This window comes from Mytilus edulis, chromosome 14 (assembly GCF_963676685.1).
Source record: "Mytilus edulis chromosome 14, xbMytEdul2.2, whole genome shotgun sequence".
NCBI classification, from domain to species: domain Eukaryota; kingdom Metazoa; phylum Mollusca; class Bivalvia; order Mytilida; family Mytilidae; genus Mytilus; species Mytilus edulis.
Window position 1 is genome coordinate 15,248,998 of NC_092357.1, and position 21,841 is coordinate 15,270,838.

A 21,841-nucleotide genomic window follows, 5' to 3' on the forward strand; every position below is an offset into this window, starting at 1 on the left:
TGACAGGGACATCACCATCCAACTGACTGATAGGGACATCACCATCTGACTGGCTGACAGGGACATCACCATCTGTCTGTCTGACAGGGACATCACCATCTGTCTGGCTGACAGGGACATCACCATCTGTTTGGCTGACAAAGACATCACCATCTGCCTGGCTAACAAGGACATCACCATCTGACTGGCTGACAAGGACATAATCTGACTGGCTTATGGGGAAATCACCATATGTCTGGCTAACAGGGACATCATCTGTCTGGCTGACAGTGACATCATCTGTCTGGTTGACAGGGACATCACCATCTGACTGGCTGACAGGGACATCCCCATCTGACTGGCCGAAAGGGACATCACCATCCAACTGACTGATAGGGACATCACCATCTGGCTGGATGGCAGAGATATCACCATCTGACTGGCTGACAAGGACATCATCTGACTGGCTTACAGGGAAATCACCATATGTCTGGCTGACATGAACATCATCTGATTGGCTGACAGGGACATCCCCATCTGCCTGGCTGACAGGGACATCATCATCTGACTGGCCCACAGGGAAATTACCATCCGACTGACTGACAGGGACATCACATTTTGACTGACCGTCCTGGACGTCATCATCTGACCGGCTGAAAAAGAATATACTAATTTTAATTACATAGTGAATGAATTTTGAATTTGTACGACAAATTTATTTCTAGGTTACAATTTCCAAACATATGCATAGTAGGACTTTTTTGTAAGCAGAAAAGAATAATATAGTACACAAACTGTTTTAAGTTTATCCGATACATATGTATACTTTATTGCAATTCAAATCAAAAATTCAAAAACAAACATATAACAGGGGAAGTGTAAATACCTTGCCACGTCTGGTCTGTATTTTTGTTAAATGTTTTCTTCTTTGTATCGATCTGAGGAGTTAAGCCCTTTTCAACTGATTTTTGTAGCTTGTTCTTATGTTGCATTGTAACACCATTGTCCCAGGTAAGAGGAGGTTTGGTTTGTCCTAAATCAGGAGCCTGTAATTCAGTGGTTGTTGCTTGTTGCTGTGTATCATATTTTTTTTCCATTTATTGTTTTGTACATAAATCAGGTCATTAGTTTTCTCATTTGAATTGTTTTACATTTGTCAATTCGGGGCCTTTTATAGCTGACTATACGGTATGGGTTTTGCTCATTGTTGAATGCCGTACGGTGACCTATAGCTGTTAACTTCTATGTCATTTGGTCTCTGGTGGAGAGTTGTCTCATTGGCAATCATACCACATCTTCTTTTTTTCATATCTATACAACTGTTCTTACCTATTTACATCAGAGTGATCATCACCATAATCTGGCTGGCTAACAGACACATCTGACTTGCTGGCGGGGACATTATCATCTGATTTGGTGATAAGGATATTATCATCTGACTGACTTACAGGGACATCATCATCTGACTTGCTGACAGGGACATCACCATCTGTCTGGCTGACATGGACATCATCTGATTGACTGACAGGTACATCACCATCTGCCTGGCTGACAGGGACATCACCATCTGACTGGCTGACATGGACATCATCTGATTGGCTGATAAGTACATCACCATCTGTCTGACTGACAGGGACATCGCCATCTGATTGGATGAAAAGAACAGAAAGAACAAAATAAATTTAATTACATAGTGAATAATTTTCTTTGTATGACTCTTAGTTTATTTCTATTCTACAACTATCATACATCTGAAAAGTAGGACTTTTTTGTAAGCAACAAAAAAATTGGTACACAAAATGTTTAAAGTTATTCAGATACAGGGGACCACTATATAATATTACAATTTAAATTTGAAATCACATATCTATACCACTGTTCTTACCTATTTACATCAGAGTGATCATCACCATAATCTGACTGGCTAACAGACAAATCTGACTTGCTGACAGGGACATCATCATCTGACTGGCTGGCAGGAACATCATCATCTGACTTGCTGACAAGGATATTATCATCTGACTGACTTACAGGGACATCATCATCTGACTCGCTGACAGGGACATCACCATCTGTCTGAGTGACATGGACATCATCTGATTGGCTGATAAGTACGTCGCCATCTGACTGACTGACAGGGACATCACTATCTGTCTGGCTGACATGGACATCATCTGATTGGCTGATAAGTACATCACCATCTGACTGACTGACAGGGACATCGCCATCTGATTGGATGACAGGTACATCACCATCTGACTGACTGACAGGGACAGCATCATCTGACTTGCTTACAGGGACATCACCATCTGTCTGGCTGACATGGACATCATCTGATTGGCTGCTAAGTACATCACCATCTGTCTGACTGACATGAAGATCATCTGATTGGCTGACAGGGACATCACGATCTGACTGGCTGAAAAGAACAAAAAGAACAAAATAATTTTAATTACAGAGTGAATAAATTTAGATTTTGTATCACTCTTAAATTTATTTCTACTTCACCACTACCATACATCTGCAAAGTAGGACTTTTTTGCAAGCAACAAAAAAAAAATGGTACACAAAATGATTCAAGTTATTCATATACAGGGGAACACTTAATAATATTGCAATTTAAATTTGAAATCACATATCTATACCATTGTTCTTACCTATTTACATAGGAGTGATCATCACCATAATCTGGCTGGCTAACAGACAAATCTGACTTGCTGACAGGGACATCATCATCTGACTTGCTGACAGGGACATCATCATCTGACTGGCTGACAGGGACATCATCATCTGACTTGCTGACAGGGACATCATCATCTGACTGGCTGACAGGGACATCATCATCTGACTGGCTGCTAGGCACATTTAATTGATTGGCAGGGAAATCAATTTCAACCAAAGGTACAAAGTGATTTTGGACCCAGTTTTGAGGCCTCATGTCTCTTCTGTTGCTGGTCCACAAGATGAATGCAGGTTCTGAATTCTCTGAATCTACTGATAGAAGAATTATTTTATGAAGACTTTGCCGTACAGACTTAACAAACTCTGGATAACAGGACATAATAGGGCATCTAAGAATGTTGGACAAAGCAAAGATTTGCCATATACCCATATAAGTGCCAAGTTTTGGACAGTTTAGAACTTCAGCCTCAAATATTGATCGAACAATATTGTCTGTGAGGTGAACACCTGGTACATAGAAATCACTGTATGGTGAAACAATTGTGAGAGACGTTCTTGAGAATTGGTTCCTTTTCTTAGATAGTCATTATCCAGATACAGATCTTATTTTAAGGCAAGTTCTATGACTATACGTGTTCTAATTTCAATATGCTTACTCTCGCTTCTAAATGCAAACAGACTCCCACTGGGAGACAATTCCCATCTGCATTTGTTTTTAGAGGAATTTTTACTGGTCCAGGTAGATCACCCGGGGCAATGTCAAATGAAATCTGATCGACATCAAAACCCTGCATAATGTAAATGTCTGATAGTTTGCCTTCTATTTTGCAATTTCCTCTTTGGCCTGTACACACAGTGCAGATAGTTGTCGAAATTACTGCATGCACAGAGCCCTTTTAACAGTATTTCAAAGTGTTTTTCTCTGTTCAAGCAATCGACATCCACTGATTTATGATTGGTGATAGCTTGACCTTCATGGCCATCAATAATAACTATTTCTTCCTCTTGGAAAGTGCCATTTATTGTTTTTGTATTTTTGTCATTATGTCTAGCTGTTTTTTTCCTCCTGATATTTCTTCTTGCAGTTTTTGTGACAGGCTTTGTGATGATTTCATGGTCATCAATAGTCACTGTTTCTCCATCATCGAAAGGGCTATTTGTTATTTTTGTAACTTTGTCTTTTGGTCCAACTGTGATTTTCCTAGCATTTCTCCTAACATTTGTTTTCTTGAATGGTGTATTATGCTTAATACTTGATTTGTGTGTCGAACCTTGTCTGTTTTTAGACTCTTTCCTCTGCTCTAGGACATGTTTCTTGAATGACTGAGTGATGATTTTATGGTTCTCACACTTTCCGGAGCCTCTAATGCAGTTTAAGCAAAAACATGAGAGATTTCTGACAGCAACTTGTCCATACTGGACACCTTTAACGCAATGGACCTTTCTCGTACCAGGTAATGCTTTACTAGGATTTCTTGATCTATTTCTCTTGATGTTTGATACAATAAAGAAAGTTCTGAGTTTATGACAGCACTCCTAGTCTTTGCCTTTCTTCAGTGTCAGTGATTGGCTACAGTGGTCATACATGTCTTTGGCGTTTGTTATTGTTACTTCCCTTCTTTCCACTGCCCTTCTTGCAGCTTGCTTAATGGCAGCCCCTAAACCGTCACATGGACCCTTGCCATGACGAGATCCAAAGAAATTGCGTTCAACTGAAAAATCGTAATCTTCCAAACCACAAGACAAATCCATGAACGGTTCACGGGACTTATATTGTGCACTGCAACCATCAGTAAATTGAACTTGATGATTAATTGGTATTTTCTGTGATAAATACTTGTTTACAGTTGACATGTAAGCATGCACACTACTGGCATCATGTTTGAGATCATCCGAAATGCAAACCATGCTTTCTGTGATTATTTCATTGCAATCTTTCTCTGGGCATCGGTAATAGGCAATTGTTGGGTGCAATGTTATTTGCTGATACTGCCAATTAGCAGACTGTATTTCGTCCTGAAAAAATGTTCTATAATTTTCAGCAAAATCGGCTATAACTACAACCCATCTTTCTGGCATTTCTTGCTTTATGTGATTGAACTGTTGGTACTGCAAGCCAGCAACAAAGAGGTGTAAAGAAATAGAAGACATTTCATTCAATAGCTCATCGACCAGTTGTCCTTGTGTGCCATTCTTTGTCACTAGTAGTTTTTTTAACCTTGATATCATTGTCTTTTAAAGAGGATACTTTTGTATTTTCCCATCGCTGCCATGTAACTTGGATCTCAGTTTTGAAATTCCACATTCTTGGCATTCCCTTTCAATACAATTAATGTTGTGATACTTTCCAACCTTTTTGCAAAGAGAATCATTTTGAAGGTCGTACACATCTTTATACTGTTTTGGAATGTCCATGCCTTTAAAAGCATTTAATTTCAACTCAATGTTTGTGCAATACTCGCAAAGGCATTGTCTCAATTGGGTTTTGTTTGCAGTAAGAACAGTTTTAAGCCTAAGCTTGCGGAATGTACTTCGACTAATTTTCTTACTGTTTTTCTGTTCAGAGTACAACTCATGTGCTTTCTTTGTGGTCCTGGTCATAACTGACTTTGAAGTCAATGTTTTCTTTGAAACAGATTTTCTATATAGATGGCACTTCTACTGATACTATTGCGTTTTTATAAAAGTCCTGTATCATTTCACATTCAGTTGCTGTCAAGGCATCAGATCTTTTTCTGTCATCTTTTTCCTCATATATGTAGGATTTGCTAACCAAATTTTTCCATTGCAGTCCTAACTTCTTTTTAACATCTAATTTGTCCTCAGTCTGTTTTGCATGTTTGATAATTGTTTCAACCAAACTATATCTAATGTGTTTTTTCTTTCTCCCTCGATTTTTCTGCAAGAATTTTTTCACACCTCGTGCAATGCCTTTGTTAGCTTCAATCTGAACTTTCTTTTTTGGACTTACTACAAGCATGGTTTCATTGAGAAGTTTCTTTTTCTTTTGTGTTGCTTTCTTCAGTATACCCCCAACTACTCTCAGTCATTTCTTGGGTGTTTTGGGAATATTTTTTGAACATCTTTCAATTGCTTTTCTTCCTGCAGCAGGTGAATTATAATCTTCATCGTCCTCATCTTCATTTTCTTTAAACAGTTTTGTCTTTGCCTTTGATTCATGATATTCTTGTCTTCTTTTCAAATTATTGACTTCCTTTTTTTCTAAAGGTTCTCTTGAACGTGATTCTCTTTTTTTGATTTTCCAATAGCCCCTTCTTTTTTCTCTATTTTCATCTTCTTCTTTTTTTCTCTCCGTGTTAGGACTTTTGGTTTTTCTGTTTTCTTTTTTTCTTTCAATCTTGCACGATACATCTGCATTCTATACTTTGCCAGTTCATTGGATTTTTTCCTTTTTTCTTCTGACAATGAATATCTGTACAACTTAGCTCTCATACTTTCTCTTGTTCTGTGATCATCAAGTTTCGCTATTTTTGCAAGTTTCGCTATTTTTGCAGCATATTGTTGGGAACCACTCGCTTCCTGAGAGTTGTCTTCACCATGTTCATTGGTCTCCTGATAGTGATAGCTGATCCTCTTTCTTTTTCTTAGGTTTATATTGCCTGTAATAAAACAACTTATTAGTAACAGTCACAAACTGAATCATTATTCTTTTAAGTTAACTAAATCATGAACAGTGTGGTTTTGTACTCGATGTCAGGTATAAGATTCCAACTAAGTTTGATCCTTTTCAGTCTTTAATAGTTTTCACACAAAAACTAGAGGCTCTGAAGAGCCTGTGTCGCTCACCTTGGTCTATGTGAATATTAAACAAAGGAAGCAGATGGATTCATGACAAAATTGTGTTTTGGTGATGGTGATGTGTTTGTACGTCTTACTTTACTGAACATTCTTGCTGCTTACAGTTAATCTCTATCTATAATGAACTTGGCCCAGTAGTTTCAGTGGAAAATGTTAGTAAAAATTTACAAATTTTATTAAAATTGACTATAAAGGACAATAACTCCTTAGGGGGTCAATTGACCTTTTCAGTCATGTTGACTTATTTGTAAATCTTACTTTGCTGTACATTATTGCTGTTTAAAGTTTATCTCTATCTATAATAATATTCAAGATAATAACCCAAAACAGTAAAATTTCCTTAAAATTACCAATTTAGGGGCAGCAACCCAACAACGGGTTGTCCGATTCATCTGAAAATTTCAGGGCAGATAGATATTGACCTGATAAACAATTTTACCCATGTCAGATTTGCTTTAAATGCTTTGGTTTTTGAGTTATAAGCCAAAAACTGCATTTTACCCCTATGTTCTATTTTTAGCCATGGCGGCCATCTTGGTTGGATGGCCGGGTCACCGGACATATTTTTAAACTAGATACCCCAAAGATGATTGTGGCCAAGTTTGGATTAATTTGGTCCAGTAGTTTCAGAGGAGAAGATTTTTGTCAAAGATTACTAAGATTTACGAAAAATGGTTAAAAATTGACTATAAAGGGCAATAACTCCTAAAGGGGTCAACTGACCATTTCGGTCATGTAGACTTATTTGTAAATCTTACTTTGCTGAATATCATTGCTGTTTACAGTTTATCTCTATCTATAATAATATTTAAGATAATAACCCAAAACAGTAAAATTTCCTTAAAATTACCAATTTAGGGGCAGCAACCCAACAACGCGTTGTTCGATTCATCTGATAGATCTTGACCTGATAAACAATTTTCCCCAATGTCAGATTTGCTCTAAATGCTTTGGTTTTTGAGTTATAAGCCAAAAACTGCATTTTACCCCTATGTTCTATTTTTAGCCATGGCGGCCATCTTGGTTGGTTGGCCGGGTCACCGGACACATTTTTTAAACTAGATACCCCAATGATGATTGTGGCTAAGTTTGGTTTAATTTGGCCCAGTAGTTTCAGACGAGAAGATTTTTGTAAAAGTTAACGACGACGGACGACGACGGACGACGGACGCCGGACGCAAAGTGATGGGAAAAGCTCACTTGGCCCTTTGGGCCAGGTGAGCTAAAAAGCAGATCAGTGAACACTTACCCAGTGACCCTACATATCCCTAGTTATACCCCACACAACAAATTTGCCGAGGGTATAATGTTTTTGACCCTTCCGTCTGTTTGTCCGTCCGTCTTGATCTTGTCATCGCTACTCCTCTGAAACCACACAACAGATTTCATGAAACTTTGTAGTTAATGAGGACATAATATGTAAATGTGCATATCCACAAGAAAATTTTTATCAGTTGACATTTGTAGAGTTTCTTTGAACTTACGAATCTTGTAAGATTTTGTTTGTCCAGTGACAATGTGGGGGCAGTATGTGCAGTATGTGAGCGTGCTCACAAAGGTTCTTTAATTTTAACAGGGATCTAAATTGTTCAATCGTTTTTTGTTTTCTATTTGTGTAACTAGGGTTGGTATGTTTTATTTTTAGCCATGTCAGCCATTTTGGTTAACAGGCAGGATCATTGGACACATTTTTTAAACTATATACCCCAATAATGATTGTGGCCACGTTTGGTTTAATTTGGCCCAATTGTTTCAGAGGAGAAGATTTTTGTAAAAGTTAACAGACGACGACGGACGCCAATTAATGTGAAAAGCTCACTTGGCCTTTCTTCCAGGTGAGCTAAAAACAAATATCTATATTTAGACATGAAATTACATTGGGGTAAAACAAGTTAAGGGTTTGGCGCAAGCAAACTAGTTTAAACCCGCCTTATTCTGTATGTGCCTGTCCCAAGTCAGGAGCCTGTAATTCAGTGGTTTGTTGCTGCATATCATATTTGTTTTTCGTTTATTGTCTTGTACAATAAATCAGGCAGTTAGTTTTCTCATTTGAATTGTTTTACATTTGTCATTTCTTGGCCTTTTGTAGCTGACTATGTGGTATTGGTTTTGTTGCTCATTGTTGAAGGTCGTACAGTGACCTATAGTTGTTAACCTCTATGTCATTTGGTCTCTGGTGGAGAGTTGTCTCATTGACAATCATACCACATCTTCTTAATTTTGAATTATCGATAAACTCTTTAAGGAGCTAAACAAACATTATCAGTTCTGTTCATGCATGTAACATCGACAGAAATGTAAATAGGCTGTATGTCAATGTTACATACAAAAACCGTAAGATGAAACTGGTATGCTTAATAGTAAACTTTGGGGTAAATAAGATTATTTTTTATTCAATAATATCGAATAAATCGCTTTGATTATCAAATGTTATACAAAATTCTGACTTGAACAAAGTAATACCGTTGCATGTAACATATAAAATCTTGACACGAAATATTGTCGTCAATGTTACTAACAAGTGTTAATCGACAATTTTAACAGGAAAACGTTCAAAATATTTTAATTGTGTGAAATCAAACAAAAAACTAAATAACTGTTCATGACAGGCTGAGCCTTTAACAGTTTTTCTAACACCATCATATTGGTTTATGCATGTAACACTGACCAGAACATGTAAAAGTCTAAGTTAATAGACTAAGTCAATGTTACATATACAATTTCTTTATTAAAAAAAGTCTTATAGTTACTTTATACATTATTTTTTACATAAGTATCAAAATAATAACTTTGAATCTTAAAAGTTGTATTAACTGTTGAATTTAACAAGTAATACTAATTTGCATGTAACAAAATAAATCTTGACACGAAATATTGTCGTCAATGTTACTAACAGTTAAAGGACATCAAACTTTTTCACCCATTCGCTCAATGTCTGTTGGAAGTGACGATGCCTAAATTTTTGTCACATGGGATGGAAGTCACATGACAGATATAACTAAATACGTATCTCCGAACCAGGGGCGGATCCAGAAATTTTCATAAGAGGGGGCCCACTGACTGACTTAAGGGGGGCCCGCTTCAGTCACGCTTCAGTGATTCCCTATATAAGCAACCAAATTTTTTCCGAATAAGGGACCCCTAAATCCGCCTCTGCGAACTGGCGTATTGTATGCACATTCATTAGAGTGCAGCATGTAACCTGGACTCGCATGTAAAAAGAGATGATGTGTCAATGTTATGTGCCTTTGAGCGATAAGAATTACAAGTAAATATTGTAAGTCTAAAACCCAAGAAAATTCAACAAATTCTCTGTAAAGAAAAATATGCATTGATATTTGATTTAATTTTATGCACTGGCAGATATTGCAAACACTGCAATTAAGTTATATTGCTTTTATTCTCGCGTCAATGTTACTTTTCATGTTTTCAAATTAAGTGGCCAGCTATCTTTGTAATACTGAGAAAGAATACAAGTGCTAGTCAAATAAATTGGCAATGAATCTGGTATTTTACGTGAAAAATTAAATTGATAAGGCAAACAATACAGAAAAATGCCATTGCACGTATTATAGACACATTTCTTTTGTAAATATTTTCGTGTCAGGATACGTACAGAAATCTCTCCAGCAATAAAAACGATATCGAAAGGGTCAAACCGGTTTAAATACGAGATCTACAAATATTTTTTAGAAAAATTGCAAAGCAAATCACACATAATGATCAAATATCCCATTTTACTCATAAAGTGTTCGTAACACTTCGTTGTGAGGTCATTTTTACCTGATCGTGCTCTCTCATCGTCTGCTTCTTTACTGGCAGACGCCATGCTGGAAAGATTACAAAGGCACGTGTTGACGTAATTGGGAGCGGGTTGAAATGTCGTAAAAATCTTTATCGTAACGTTAACTATTAAAAAAATACGACAGTTTTAAAAAGAGGAGTATTTTTTGGAAGTTTTGACACGAAAACTAAATATATTTTCTTACCTGATATATTTTTCAAACTCCAGTTGATTGATGAGAATTACGATAACCAAATTGAACCTATTGTTGACACCTTTGAAAACATGCAATTCCGGACCGATAACGTGTTTCCAAAACTAATTAACTGATGAAAACGTGCATGTAACGGTTGTTGACCGGAAAAATTACGCACATTTGTCCATTTTCAATCGTATTTTTTTGCAACAATAATCGGATTATGTACAAAACGGTCGTTTTAATCGATAGACCGACCATTTTGCAGTTTATTAACAACTATTACAATATAACAATTCTTCAGTCATAGTTAAAATACGACTTGGGGTTTTACTACTGTAGAAATGTCACACTTTTTTACTATAATTTTCAACTGGGGGCACACTACTGGTGCTGATTCCTTGTTCATTAATTATATTGATTATATCAAATTTTTTTTCATATGGCGATAAAGATATACCCACTTTATGATTTAAACAGTGTTTATTCTCTATACTTGCATGATTTTTTGATATTTTTATTGGATAAACACCATTGACCCTAAAATTTCACTAGCGAAATCTTGCCCATATATCTATGAAAGTTAATGCTCTTCAACTTTGATCATTCTTTTATTCGAGCGTCACTGATGAGTCTTTTGAAGATGAAAGGCGTGTCTGGCGCAAATTTAAAATTTCAATACTGGTATCTATCATGAGTTTATTTATAAATTGACATCACCTTCTTTGGTTATGGCCATATAATGGAATTGGCTGACAATTCATGTTTTCAGACTGGCAATTAATTGCTGAAACACTAAATTATTCAACTTTTAAATTCATCATAGTTTTCATTTTCCATGAAAATAGTCTTTTATATTCACCTTTATTTGTTAAAAATTAAAGTATCAAACTATCTAATAATCCATTGATTGACAAAGATCCTATAAAAGATGCATGCATAGATTATTGAATGTGTCAAATTAAGGAATAACAGTACTGTAGTTGAAGAGTTGCCACCGTCAATTGTAGATTTGACGGTCGCAAATGCAGTTTTACTGGCGACGCGTAGCGGAGACAGTAAAACGGAGATTTGCGACCGTCAAATCAAAATTGACGGTGGCAACTCTTCAACTACAGTACTGTTATTCCGATTCTAATGCATTTCAAAAAGAAATAATACGATAAAACTTGGAAAAATGTATAAATTTGACAAATAAAAAAAAAATCCGCGAAACTTCATGAATGATTTTGGCGCAAATACGTCATGGGTAAACGTGACGTCATACAAATGAAAACTTACAAACTGGAGGTTATTACGTTACCTGTACGCTTCAAATTCGGATAAAATAACTTTAAAACGAAGAATTCGAGGTAGGAGTTGTTTTATTTTGGATTATATAGTAGTAATCGAACATTTGTTGATTCAATCATTTCAAAACAGTTGGAAAGCAGGTCACGGTTTGACCCCAAGTTTATCAGCAACAATAGAGTCACGTGACCGTGAAAATTCAGTAAAAAAAACGGATGAGACAAACCTCATTTTAACTCACTGAATATTATTGTCGTAATAAAAACTTATTGACCTAACTAATCTTGAGTATCCATAGTTTATTCTCGTCAAAGCTCACACATCAAATCAAAGTCCTTTATTCTTTATTTTATCTGCAAACTTGGAGTTTGGGTGAAAATTGTCAAGTCTCCTGAACGAAAAATCTAAATATTTACGAGGAAACTAAAAATGATGGGCTGAATTTAAATTTAATAAAGCATCTCATTAAGACAAACACTCGATATGAATATCTCGGCAATAGAATGTTGGATACGCAAACGTCAAATTGATTTCAAACCGAAGCGGTGGTTTTTATGCCGATTTGTGCAAGTGGTTATCTCCCCTTAATATCACCAGTCAAAAATAAAAACCCAGCAAAATGCATAAAAATTAAAAAAGTGGTTCTACTTTACAAAAATTAGAAAGAAAATAAACGAAACTCGATTTATAACTATGTTATGATAATATAAAGAAGAGATATTTCCCCCTACCGATTGATATTTCGAGACAATGTATGGTTATCCTTTATATACTGCAACTCATAAGTGTTTTAAATGAAGTATTTAGTGTAAAAACAATCATTTTTAAATTTGAAGCGAACGACGTAAAATTTCCCAAACCTGTATGTTTTATTGACGTCATAAATAAAATTCTATGGAAACGCATTGTCAACCTCATAAACAAGGTGATATACGGTCATGGACTGTATATGACATATAAATATACAGTCAATGCAATTTGACTGCTCAAATAGGACAGCTGCAGTATATATTTTTATTTGGCCTCAACAAGTATTTTTTAAGTTAATGGTGTTAAATACTTACTGATTTTCAGTTTTTTGTCAGCAGACTTCAAACTTCAATTTCACATGAACTGTATAATCTAATTTCTGTAACATATATAAACACTGACAAGAACATGCAACTTACACTTTTTCTTCAGTAATGGGTATCATTTTTATTTGCAGCACTGCAATTGACCAGACTACAACACTAGCAAGGGTCAAAGAGTCTTTCAGGAAATCAGGAATGTATCCTGTAGACAGATCCATAATTCCAAATTCACAACTTGCGCCCGCCGACTTCAACAAATCTGAAAAGACAAATAAAGAAACTACAGATGTAGATACAACAACAATCACCAGTAATGGTAAACTATTTATTTCATTTGATTTGTTATATTAGGCCTGAAATAAAATATTGTTTGTTTCCAAAATCCCGACAAACCTTGCAAAAATGGTGCTACTCATAATAAAATTTTATTGTCATAACTAAATCGAATATTATTTTATTCATTTCTGATTTTCAGGCTTGCAGGATTGTCCGATAATGTTCAAGCTTTTTGGAAAAATAAAATTATTTCCATACCTACCCACACCTGGCTTCGTAGAATCGGGATTTGGGAAAAACAAACAATATATTAATTAAGGCCTTAGGCCATACTTATAAATATTTTGGTTTGCCCAAACCCTACATAAAGGTTGAGACAGTGGGTAGGTAGGTAGGCAAAAAGAAATTGAAGTATCAGATGTTTATTAGTCTTCATGCCTATTTGATTAAAAAAAAACTTCTTCAAATCAGGACAATAAAAGAATTTGAGTAGGCAGCTTTTTTCTGGGTAGGTACGTTTGGGCAAACAAACCTATTATTCAGTCTGCACGGTTAGCCACTAGTCCGATGCCCCAGACTAGTAAAATTTCATTCGGATTAGTAAGTTTTTGCAAAATTTTGTTTGACCCTATAAGAAAAATGTCAGAATATTGGTCTTCGGACTAGTAGTTGAAAAAGTTTTTGGTGCAGACTGATTATTTATTATGGCCTTATCCCATACATGAATACATATTGTTAAGCAGTGATATTGTTTGCCTTATATTAATGGAGAAAAAGGCTTTTCCCCTGGAGGAAAATCCCAATTTGAAAAAAAATGGCTTAAAATATTCCCAAAAACAACTTTTTTCCCAAACAGTGCAGTCTCAGTACTAATTGTGCATGAATTCAAACTGACAAACACTCATTTTAACTTTTTTTCTTGCCTAAAATTACTGTAAGTGCAGATTTGAGGGTCTGGTTATGTATCATCACTGACAAAAAGAGGTTTTATTTCAAAGCAGGGTTTGACTCTTGAAATGGAGTCTGTAAATTGAAGTTTCAGTCAAATTCATCGTTTATTCCAAAATTCCCAATTTGATGAAAATTACGCATATTTTCGAATAAAAAAGGGTGGAGGTTATGTAGTTTTGAAAAAAAAGTCAAGAATATTGCTGACTGTTTAGAGGTGGGAAGTTCTTGTCCATTCATTTTAGATGTGTTTTGTCATTTGATTTTGCCATGTGATTATGGACTTCCTGATAGGATTTTCCTCTGAGTTCAGTATCTTTGTGATTTTACTTTTCTCTCAATGATGATGTGATACCAATATACGACCAACATTTCTTAATTTTTGTGTTTCGTATAAATTTTTTAACTGCATTCCATTCAGTGTTTCTCTAAAAGAAGAAATTTGTATGTATTTCCCATAGGGTCCTATGTTAAACTTAATCCCCACCATGGTGGCCATCTAGGCATCTTGGAAGTTGGATTGGCTAAAAAGTAATAACTACTGGTCATTATCTCATTAAGAACATTCATGCTATGCTTGGTTTCATTCCATTCAGCATGTTCAGTGGTTTTCTAAACGAAGACATTTGTTTGTGTTTCCCATGGTGACTTATTGATGACATCAAAATTTCAATGTAGGATAAAAAACTTAATTCACATAGTTTTTTCACTGACCCCCACACCCACCTCTTCACTTAATTTGGGGAAAATTGATTGACCAATGGGGATTACATATAAACAAACAATTACAGGCTCTCGACTTGGGACAGGCTATAAATATACCTAATCACTAATCATTCCATTCTAAAATTACACAACTTTTTCATCCAGTTGACAAATGGTTGAAGCTAACTGGGATCTTTTTTAAACCATGCGACATACATGATGCTTTTTCATGAGACCTGTTTAACCTACCGCACATATTTCAAACAAAATATTCTTTTTCTTCATTTGCAATTTCGAAATAGTGGATCATACTCTATCAAAGTTTCTTAATGATCGATTTCTAAAGTTTTTCCTCCCTCAGCTCACTACTGAGGACCTGCGGCCTGACCCAAACAGGAAGTTATACAAATGACTGTTTTTCCAGGATTGGATTAAATAGCCATTTAAAAAAAAGAGGGGACAAAAGATACCCAAGGGACAATCAAACTCATAAATCTAAAACAAACTGACAACGCCATGGCTAAAAATGAAAAAAACAACATGAACCCAACCAAATACTAGGGGTGATCTCAGGTGCTCCCAAAGTGTAAGCAGATCCTGCTCCACATGTGGCACCAGTCATGTTGCTTATGTGATAACAAATCCGGTAATTAGTCTACCTGTTTTTTAGCCCCGACCCTAACTTTTTTATTGGATCTTAAAAAAAAAAAATTGTATCAACCGACCCCGTTTTTGACACAGGCTTCTGATAGATGACATAATATTTTTTCTCTCTTGCTTCTACTTGCATAGAAAGCCAGTAAAACATTTTATTAATGTCAAAAGGTATTCCAAATAGGTTAAAATCCAAGAAATTTGCACAGCAGGTGCTTCAAAAACATTGCAAATGGCACACTTCCGGTTTTTGAAACTAATTACGGATCTGGACTTGGAAAAACCATGATAATTTTCCGGATTTCATTTCTGATGTCAAAAAAAAAAAAAAAAGAATTCCGACCTATTTTTCAAAATGATGTTACCAGAAACACATATCTTTTTTTTTTTAGGCCTATACAAAAAAATAATCAAACAAAAAAATGTAACACAGCAACAAATAAATAGTTTCAATAGTGTTATTCTTGCTTGCCCATTAACTTCTGAGTTATTTAATCTTTTGTTAAATTCTACATTTTTGTACCTCGAGTTTTTTCTTTTACAGAGCTCCAGGAATCAACAATTCTTTGTCACTGTTGTGGCAACACTATCTCCTATGTTAAAGAAATAGAGATGAGCATAAATGAACCAACTGAAAATCCCCTTGTAACAAAAAACTTAATTCCAAGAAGTTTAGCAGATGTGCTGTTACCTCCAGCAAATCCATCTCTAGCAAAAAAAACTTCTAGTAAAATCATTACAGAAGCCAGGGTAATAACAGGGGATGAAATGCTTCAAAAACTACAGTCAAAGCGTGATGAGGCAGTAAAGTTGGCAGAAGAAAAAGAAGAAAGAAAAACAGAAAGAGCTAGAAAAAAGGAAGAAGCTGAAGTTTTGAAGGAAGCAAAGAAAGAAGAAAGAGAAAGAAAGAAAAGAGACAGAGAAATAAGAGACACCGAAAAGGAAGAGGAAAGAGAGAGGAAGAGACAGAAGAAGGAAGAAAAAAGAAATATGCAGCAATGTAACCAACAAATCACTGCTGAATTCCACCAGTATGCTACATGTACTAAATCATCTGTAGACATGGTAGATAATAGAAGAAGTACCAGAGTAAAGACCCCTTTAATAAGGGAAGAATTTTTACAATTTGATAGCGATATGGAGATTATAGAGACAATGGAAGAATAAGGAATATATAATTAAAATCTCTCCAGACTGTATAATTTGAAGAACTGTGAAATTTATTTTAAATTTTTTTTGGATCGAAATTGCATTATATTGATATAAATCTAATACTGTTCATAACAAACTTATTGCTGCAATATTGATTTTAATTCGATAATACAATTATCATCTGTAAAAGACTTATTATTATTACCTGTATATTGTACATGTTGTAAGCTGCAGAAAGTTAAAAGTTTTTTCTGGGTATTAATGCATATAAGGTTTAAGATTTAAATTTCCTTTTTTGCACGTCTTCATATTGTTTCTGAAAGAAATGATTAGGAAGTGGTAGAGACAAAAAGTTTTGACCAATAATCTGGGTTCACAAATCATTTAATGAAAGATAATATGCAAAATTATTCTGTTATTCAACTTATTGGTAATTCATTTATATTCTAATCCAAAAAAAAAAATTAAGTAAATGTGGTTTTTGAAAGATCCGAAAGCAAATGTAATGACAAATAACAAGTTTTGATATTCATGCATAACGTATACAATATTATCTTACACTATATATACCAATATTTAAGTAAAAGATCAGCAAATGATTTTTGAAGATGTTATGAATCATAATCAAATTGATAGTTTCAATAATCTTTAACTTTAATAAAAGCTTTTTATAAACATTTTAATCATCTGAAAAGATATGGACAGTTGTCAGGTTATATAGTATTCACATCGAAAAATTTCTGAATGACATATACATAATATTTTGTTCATTTAAGGTAGTACCTCAAATACTGGAGATAACTCTGTAAAATCAGTTAATCATTTTAATCATGTTATACTGTTCAGGAAATTTTAAGCTTTTCAATGATCGAACTAGTGTTTGTCAAACTGAAATATATTCAACCATTTCTTCACAGAAATCAATTGGTTCAAGTTTTTTGAAATTTTTGTATTCATTTCAAAGGGTCAAAGTAAATATTTTGTAAAAATTTTGTGAAAATTGAACGAGCCAAGTTAATTTTAGTCAGGTGTTGGGTAGCAGCTTAATGAATAATTGTACATGATATAGCAGACATGTGTATTTACATGTAACCTTCAGTCTACTAGCAAACTCAGATTAAACAAATTGTGTTTACAGTAGCAGAAATTGAACATTGACTTTGTTTTATTATGCCAAAATCAAACAAATACAAATTTAAATATTTGTTTATTTGCAAATCACGACCTCCAAAATGAGCAGAATAATTGCTAAAACAGTGTATTTTTCAAACACAGTCAATATAAGGTATATTAAGATTTATGCCTTAATATGTAATATTATATTGTACCTGTAGTCTTTGTTATAAACTCATCTGTTGGTTTCTTGTTTTATGGTAGTTGTCTATCTACATATTAACATTTGCACAAGTTCAAATTAAGAAGATTCTTCATCCTTTTAGGGACCCTAAAAAAACATTCAGATGAATAAAAAAAAGAAAGATGTGGTATGATTGCCAATATTAAGACAAATCTCCACAAGAGATGAAAATGACACTACTGGTCAATGTACAGCCTTCAGCAATGAGCAAAGCCCATACCACATAGTCTTCTATAAAAGACCCTGAATGTCACCAACAGCCTAACTTGGGTACAAAAAACGAATGAAAAACAAATATGTAACACATAAAAAAAAGACAACCACTGAATTACAGGCTTTTGACTTGGGACAGACACACGCATCCATAATATGGCAAGGGTAAACATGATAGCAGGATCCCAACCCTCCCCCTAAGCTGGGACAGTGGTTCAACAGTACAGCATTAGAAACAACTATAAAAATCAGTTGAAAAAGGCTCCTCATCAGATGCACAAAAATACAGGTGGACCTTTTTGGTCATGGCCGGGTACTTGTACATTTTATCTGACAAGAAAAAGACACTAGGTACAGATCTGAGAGTACTCGCAGATAACTGACAGCTACCTATATCTAACAAAAACATTGTGCATTCAAGACTAAGAACCCTGCTAGACAGACATATCAAATTAAAATCATAGCATATTCATATAAAACTTTCAGCTGTGGTTAGTTGCATCCCTTCAGAAAGACATACACATCTGACAAAATTACATGTACATGTATAATATTGCAGACACAGAAGAACTACAGCTACAATAACATAAATAGTATAGAATAGATGTACATGTATTAAGGTATTAAACATAAAAACCAAATAACATACACATGTACATGTAATTTGTATGTCAATAAATCACAAGAGCAATGTCAAAGAGTCTAGTACAGGAACATGCACATTTGATTACAGTATTACATGCATATATGTACATAGGTCAATAAATCACAAGGTCAAGAAGTCTAGTAGTACAAGTACATCTTACTATAAACTGCAGCATATGTACATTGTATGACCAACTATTGAGCTTATCATTATAAAAGCCAATATATTTAACAAGAGGGAGGCAATACATGTACATTGCACCATAATCAGGTTGAGAACAACCTGTTAGATGACCTTCCATGACAATGTTTTTAAATATCCCTTTAAATGTAAGACATGCATGAGGGGTACATTAAGGTGACAATTTTTTTGTGTAATAAGTTTCTTTTAACCAATTTAAAGTACAAACAAGTGAAACTGCGAGCTACTGCTCACTGATGATACCCCAGCAGCAAGTGGATAATATAAATAGTGAAAACATATGCAAGTGTTCGGTAAACAGGAAGTTGTCGAGTGATGAATCTGAAAACACATCACACGGTTAAGCTGACTTATATAAATCCTGAAACCAAATTTTAGAAATCCTTGTATTGTAGTTTGTGAGAAAAATTTGATGAAAATTTTCAACTTGGCTATCATGTGTAAAATCATACAAGTGTTCGGTAAACAGGAAGTTGTCAAGTGATCAATCAGAAATCGCATCACACTGTATAGCTGACTTAGATAAATCCTGAAACCAAATTTCAGAAATCCTTGTGTTGTAGTTCCTGAGAAAAATATTCATGGGACGGATGGACTGACTGACGGAAGGACAGACAGAGGTAAAACAGTATACCCCCCCTTTTTTTTTTTAAAGCGGTGGTATAATGAGTATAAATTTGTATTTTCTAGTCTAGAAAACTTCAAAACCTTTCTGTATTATATGAATTGATGTAGAGTGAGGTGCTCATTTTCGCCACATCTTTTCATGTTTTCTACAGTTTCTGTTCAGGTGTGAATGTTTTTGAAGTAAACTGATATTTCTATATGAAGATAACTTCAAATGCAAAATATTCTTAAGCTTGAAAACGTGTTTGTTTGAATATAATCATCAGAAAAGTTAGATTAAAGGGTGTTTGAAATTACCTCATTTTATGTCAATGGGGGACACATATTCGCCGTTTTTACACATCAACTTAAAATCAAATAACTGCAGCTTTTAATAACATTGATCAAATCGATTTCATAATAGATGAATAGCAGACATTTCAAAGGTGTTAATTTTAAATAATCTGAAATTGAATCAATATTTTTTAGTCTGGAGCATTGATGATGGAAGTTAACTACATTTTGTACCATGGCTGGCTATACAGCCCTTGCATTCATTTCAAAATTGTCTGTAATTGTGATTACATTTAACACAGTATTTTTAGTACAGATATGCAGCTACATTATTGAAGGTAGATTTGGGACATTTATAGCATGCCTCATAAACAGTTAGGTACACTCAGACTCAGGGGCTAGCAGGTGGCATAATTTGTAAGTACTAACACAACACACATCAGCACATGTCATATGTTAAAAAGTTAACCTAACCATGTGATGCAAATGAAGACCCCTCAAATTGGTTCACAAAGGGTGGGGGCACTTCCTATGATATTAAATATATACAATGTGAAAGGACAAGCTGCTGGAATAGGTTGGGAAAACTATCAGTAATATTAAGACAAGTCAATAAAATTCCATAACTTCTTCACTCATCTTTCTTGGTGTTGTCTGTTGTGTTTATACTATCAACCCTTGTTTCTCTTTTTAAAGGACACATTGAAAAAGGGGGGGGGGTTTGACGTAAAAATATTGAAATTGCCGTCATCCCCTTAAAACAACTAGAATCAAAAGGTCAACCGCTCCTCCTTCAGGTTGTCATAACCATAGGCAGATCACCCCCTTTTCTTTGTGAGAAAAAAATGGTTGATTATGTAGGGAATCATTGAAGCACGACTATTAAAAAAAAAGAGTGCCTCCCCCTTCGCTTAGGTCAGTCAGACCCCTTCCCCTTTTAGGAAAAGTTTTGGATCCTACACTGATAACAAATGGAAAAATGTCTGATTGTCACCTATCAATTAAATGTTGACCTACGTTTCAGTGAAATTACCTGCATGTAAACTGGAGGCTCTGTCTGAAAGTGAAAGTTCCGATTTCAAGTCGATCTCGACTATCACCACCAAACGTGCGGTCTTTTTGAGTAAAATCTTGACTGATTATTCGTCTGTCTTCAAATTTGTTCTCCTCATAATTGGTCAGTCAACTTCATTCCACTTCCAGCCATGCTTTCCATGTTGTTCAACGCCGGGGTTTACAATTCATCTAAAAGGGCGCCAAATTAAAATGAGGCACTTTGACGAGGTAAGCAAAGAGAGACAACTCCTGCGTAACGAAGACGACGCTTCAGCGATAAAAAAATATTTGCTCATCTCCAAATTGATTCATAACATTTAATGTAAAAAATCAATACTATACAATTTGTTAAAATAGTTTGAGACCGTGTTTAAACTCATCTGACAACCATTGAGAGAGAATTGTAACAATTTCGGTGCTGACGGTAACTGGTCCTCGGCATCTTCAAATCTCGTACGAAATCGGACGCCGTTAAAAGTTAATTTCTGAGAAATTTAGTTAATTTTAAATACTGACCAATTGAAATATTAAAGTAATTTTGGTAACCACTTTCCTTGTCAAAGGATAGATTTAAATGTTCTCACGTTTAGAAGATAAATGAAATATACTGACAAAAAATGACGGTAACTGGTCCTCGACCAGTATTTTTCAGAGAAGGATTAGATTCTAAATGTAAATATTAAAAGACAAAATATTACTGCAGTAAAAAAAAACAATTCAGAAATGTGGATAATGACACCTACATGTAAAATTAAAAACCTAGCTACATGTATATTGAAAGAAATTAGATCTGGTGGATGAAATATACTACATGTAATTTTTATATGTGGGATCATTCCTAGCAGAATTGTTTTAAACACTTCTGATTATATTTAATGCAATAAAACATAGTTTATACAATTTCAATAAT

At 34.8% G+C, this 21,841-nt stretch overlaps 2 protein-coding genes and 1 long non-coding RNA gene across 3 annotated transcripts; 1 reads left to right on the forward strand and 2 right to left on the reverse strand.

Moving 5' to 3' along the window:
* Positions 1 to 4,896: 4,896 nt before the first annotated feature.
* On the reverse strand, positions 4,897 to 6,431 carry LOC139503996 (uncharacterized). The gene is made up of 2 exons (XM_071294045.1): positions 5,888 to 6,431; positions 4,897 to 5,302 (listed from the first exon to the last, which is right to left on the reverse strand). The coding sequence occupies exons 1-2, from the start codon at positions 6,112 to 6,114 to the stop codon at positions 4,897 to 4,899; spliced, it is 633 nt and encodes a 210-aa protein (XP_071150146.1). The 5' UTR covers positions 6,115 to 6,431.
* A 6,263-nt stretch (positions 6,432 to 12,694) lies between these two features.
* LOC139503894 (chromatin assembly factor 1 subunit A-like) lies at positions 12,695 to 17,710 on the forward strand. Its single transcript, XM_071293894.1, has 2 exons — positions 12,695 to 13,139; positions 15,951 to 17,710. Exons 1-2 carry the CDS (start codon positions 12,935 to 12,937, stop codon positions 16,571 to 16,573), a joined length of 828 nt encoding a protein of 275 aa, XP_071149995.1. The 5' UTR covers positions 12,695 to 12,934; the 3' UTR covers positions 16,574 to 17,710.
* Positions 12,945 to 21,569, reverse strand: LOC139503895 (uncharacterized). The gene is made up of 5 exons (XR_011659215.1): positions 20,909 to 21,569; positions 17,887 to 18,002; positions 16,764 to 16,874; positions 15,930 to 15,999; positions 12,945 to 13,082 (listed from the first exon to the last, which is right to left on the reverse strand). It is a non-coding gene; the product is annotated as an uncharacterized lncRNA (long non-coding RNA).
* Between the last annotated feature and the right edge of the window lie 272 nt (positions 21,570 to 21,841).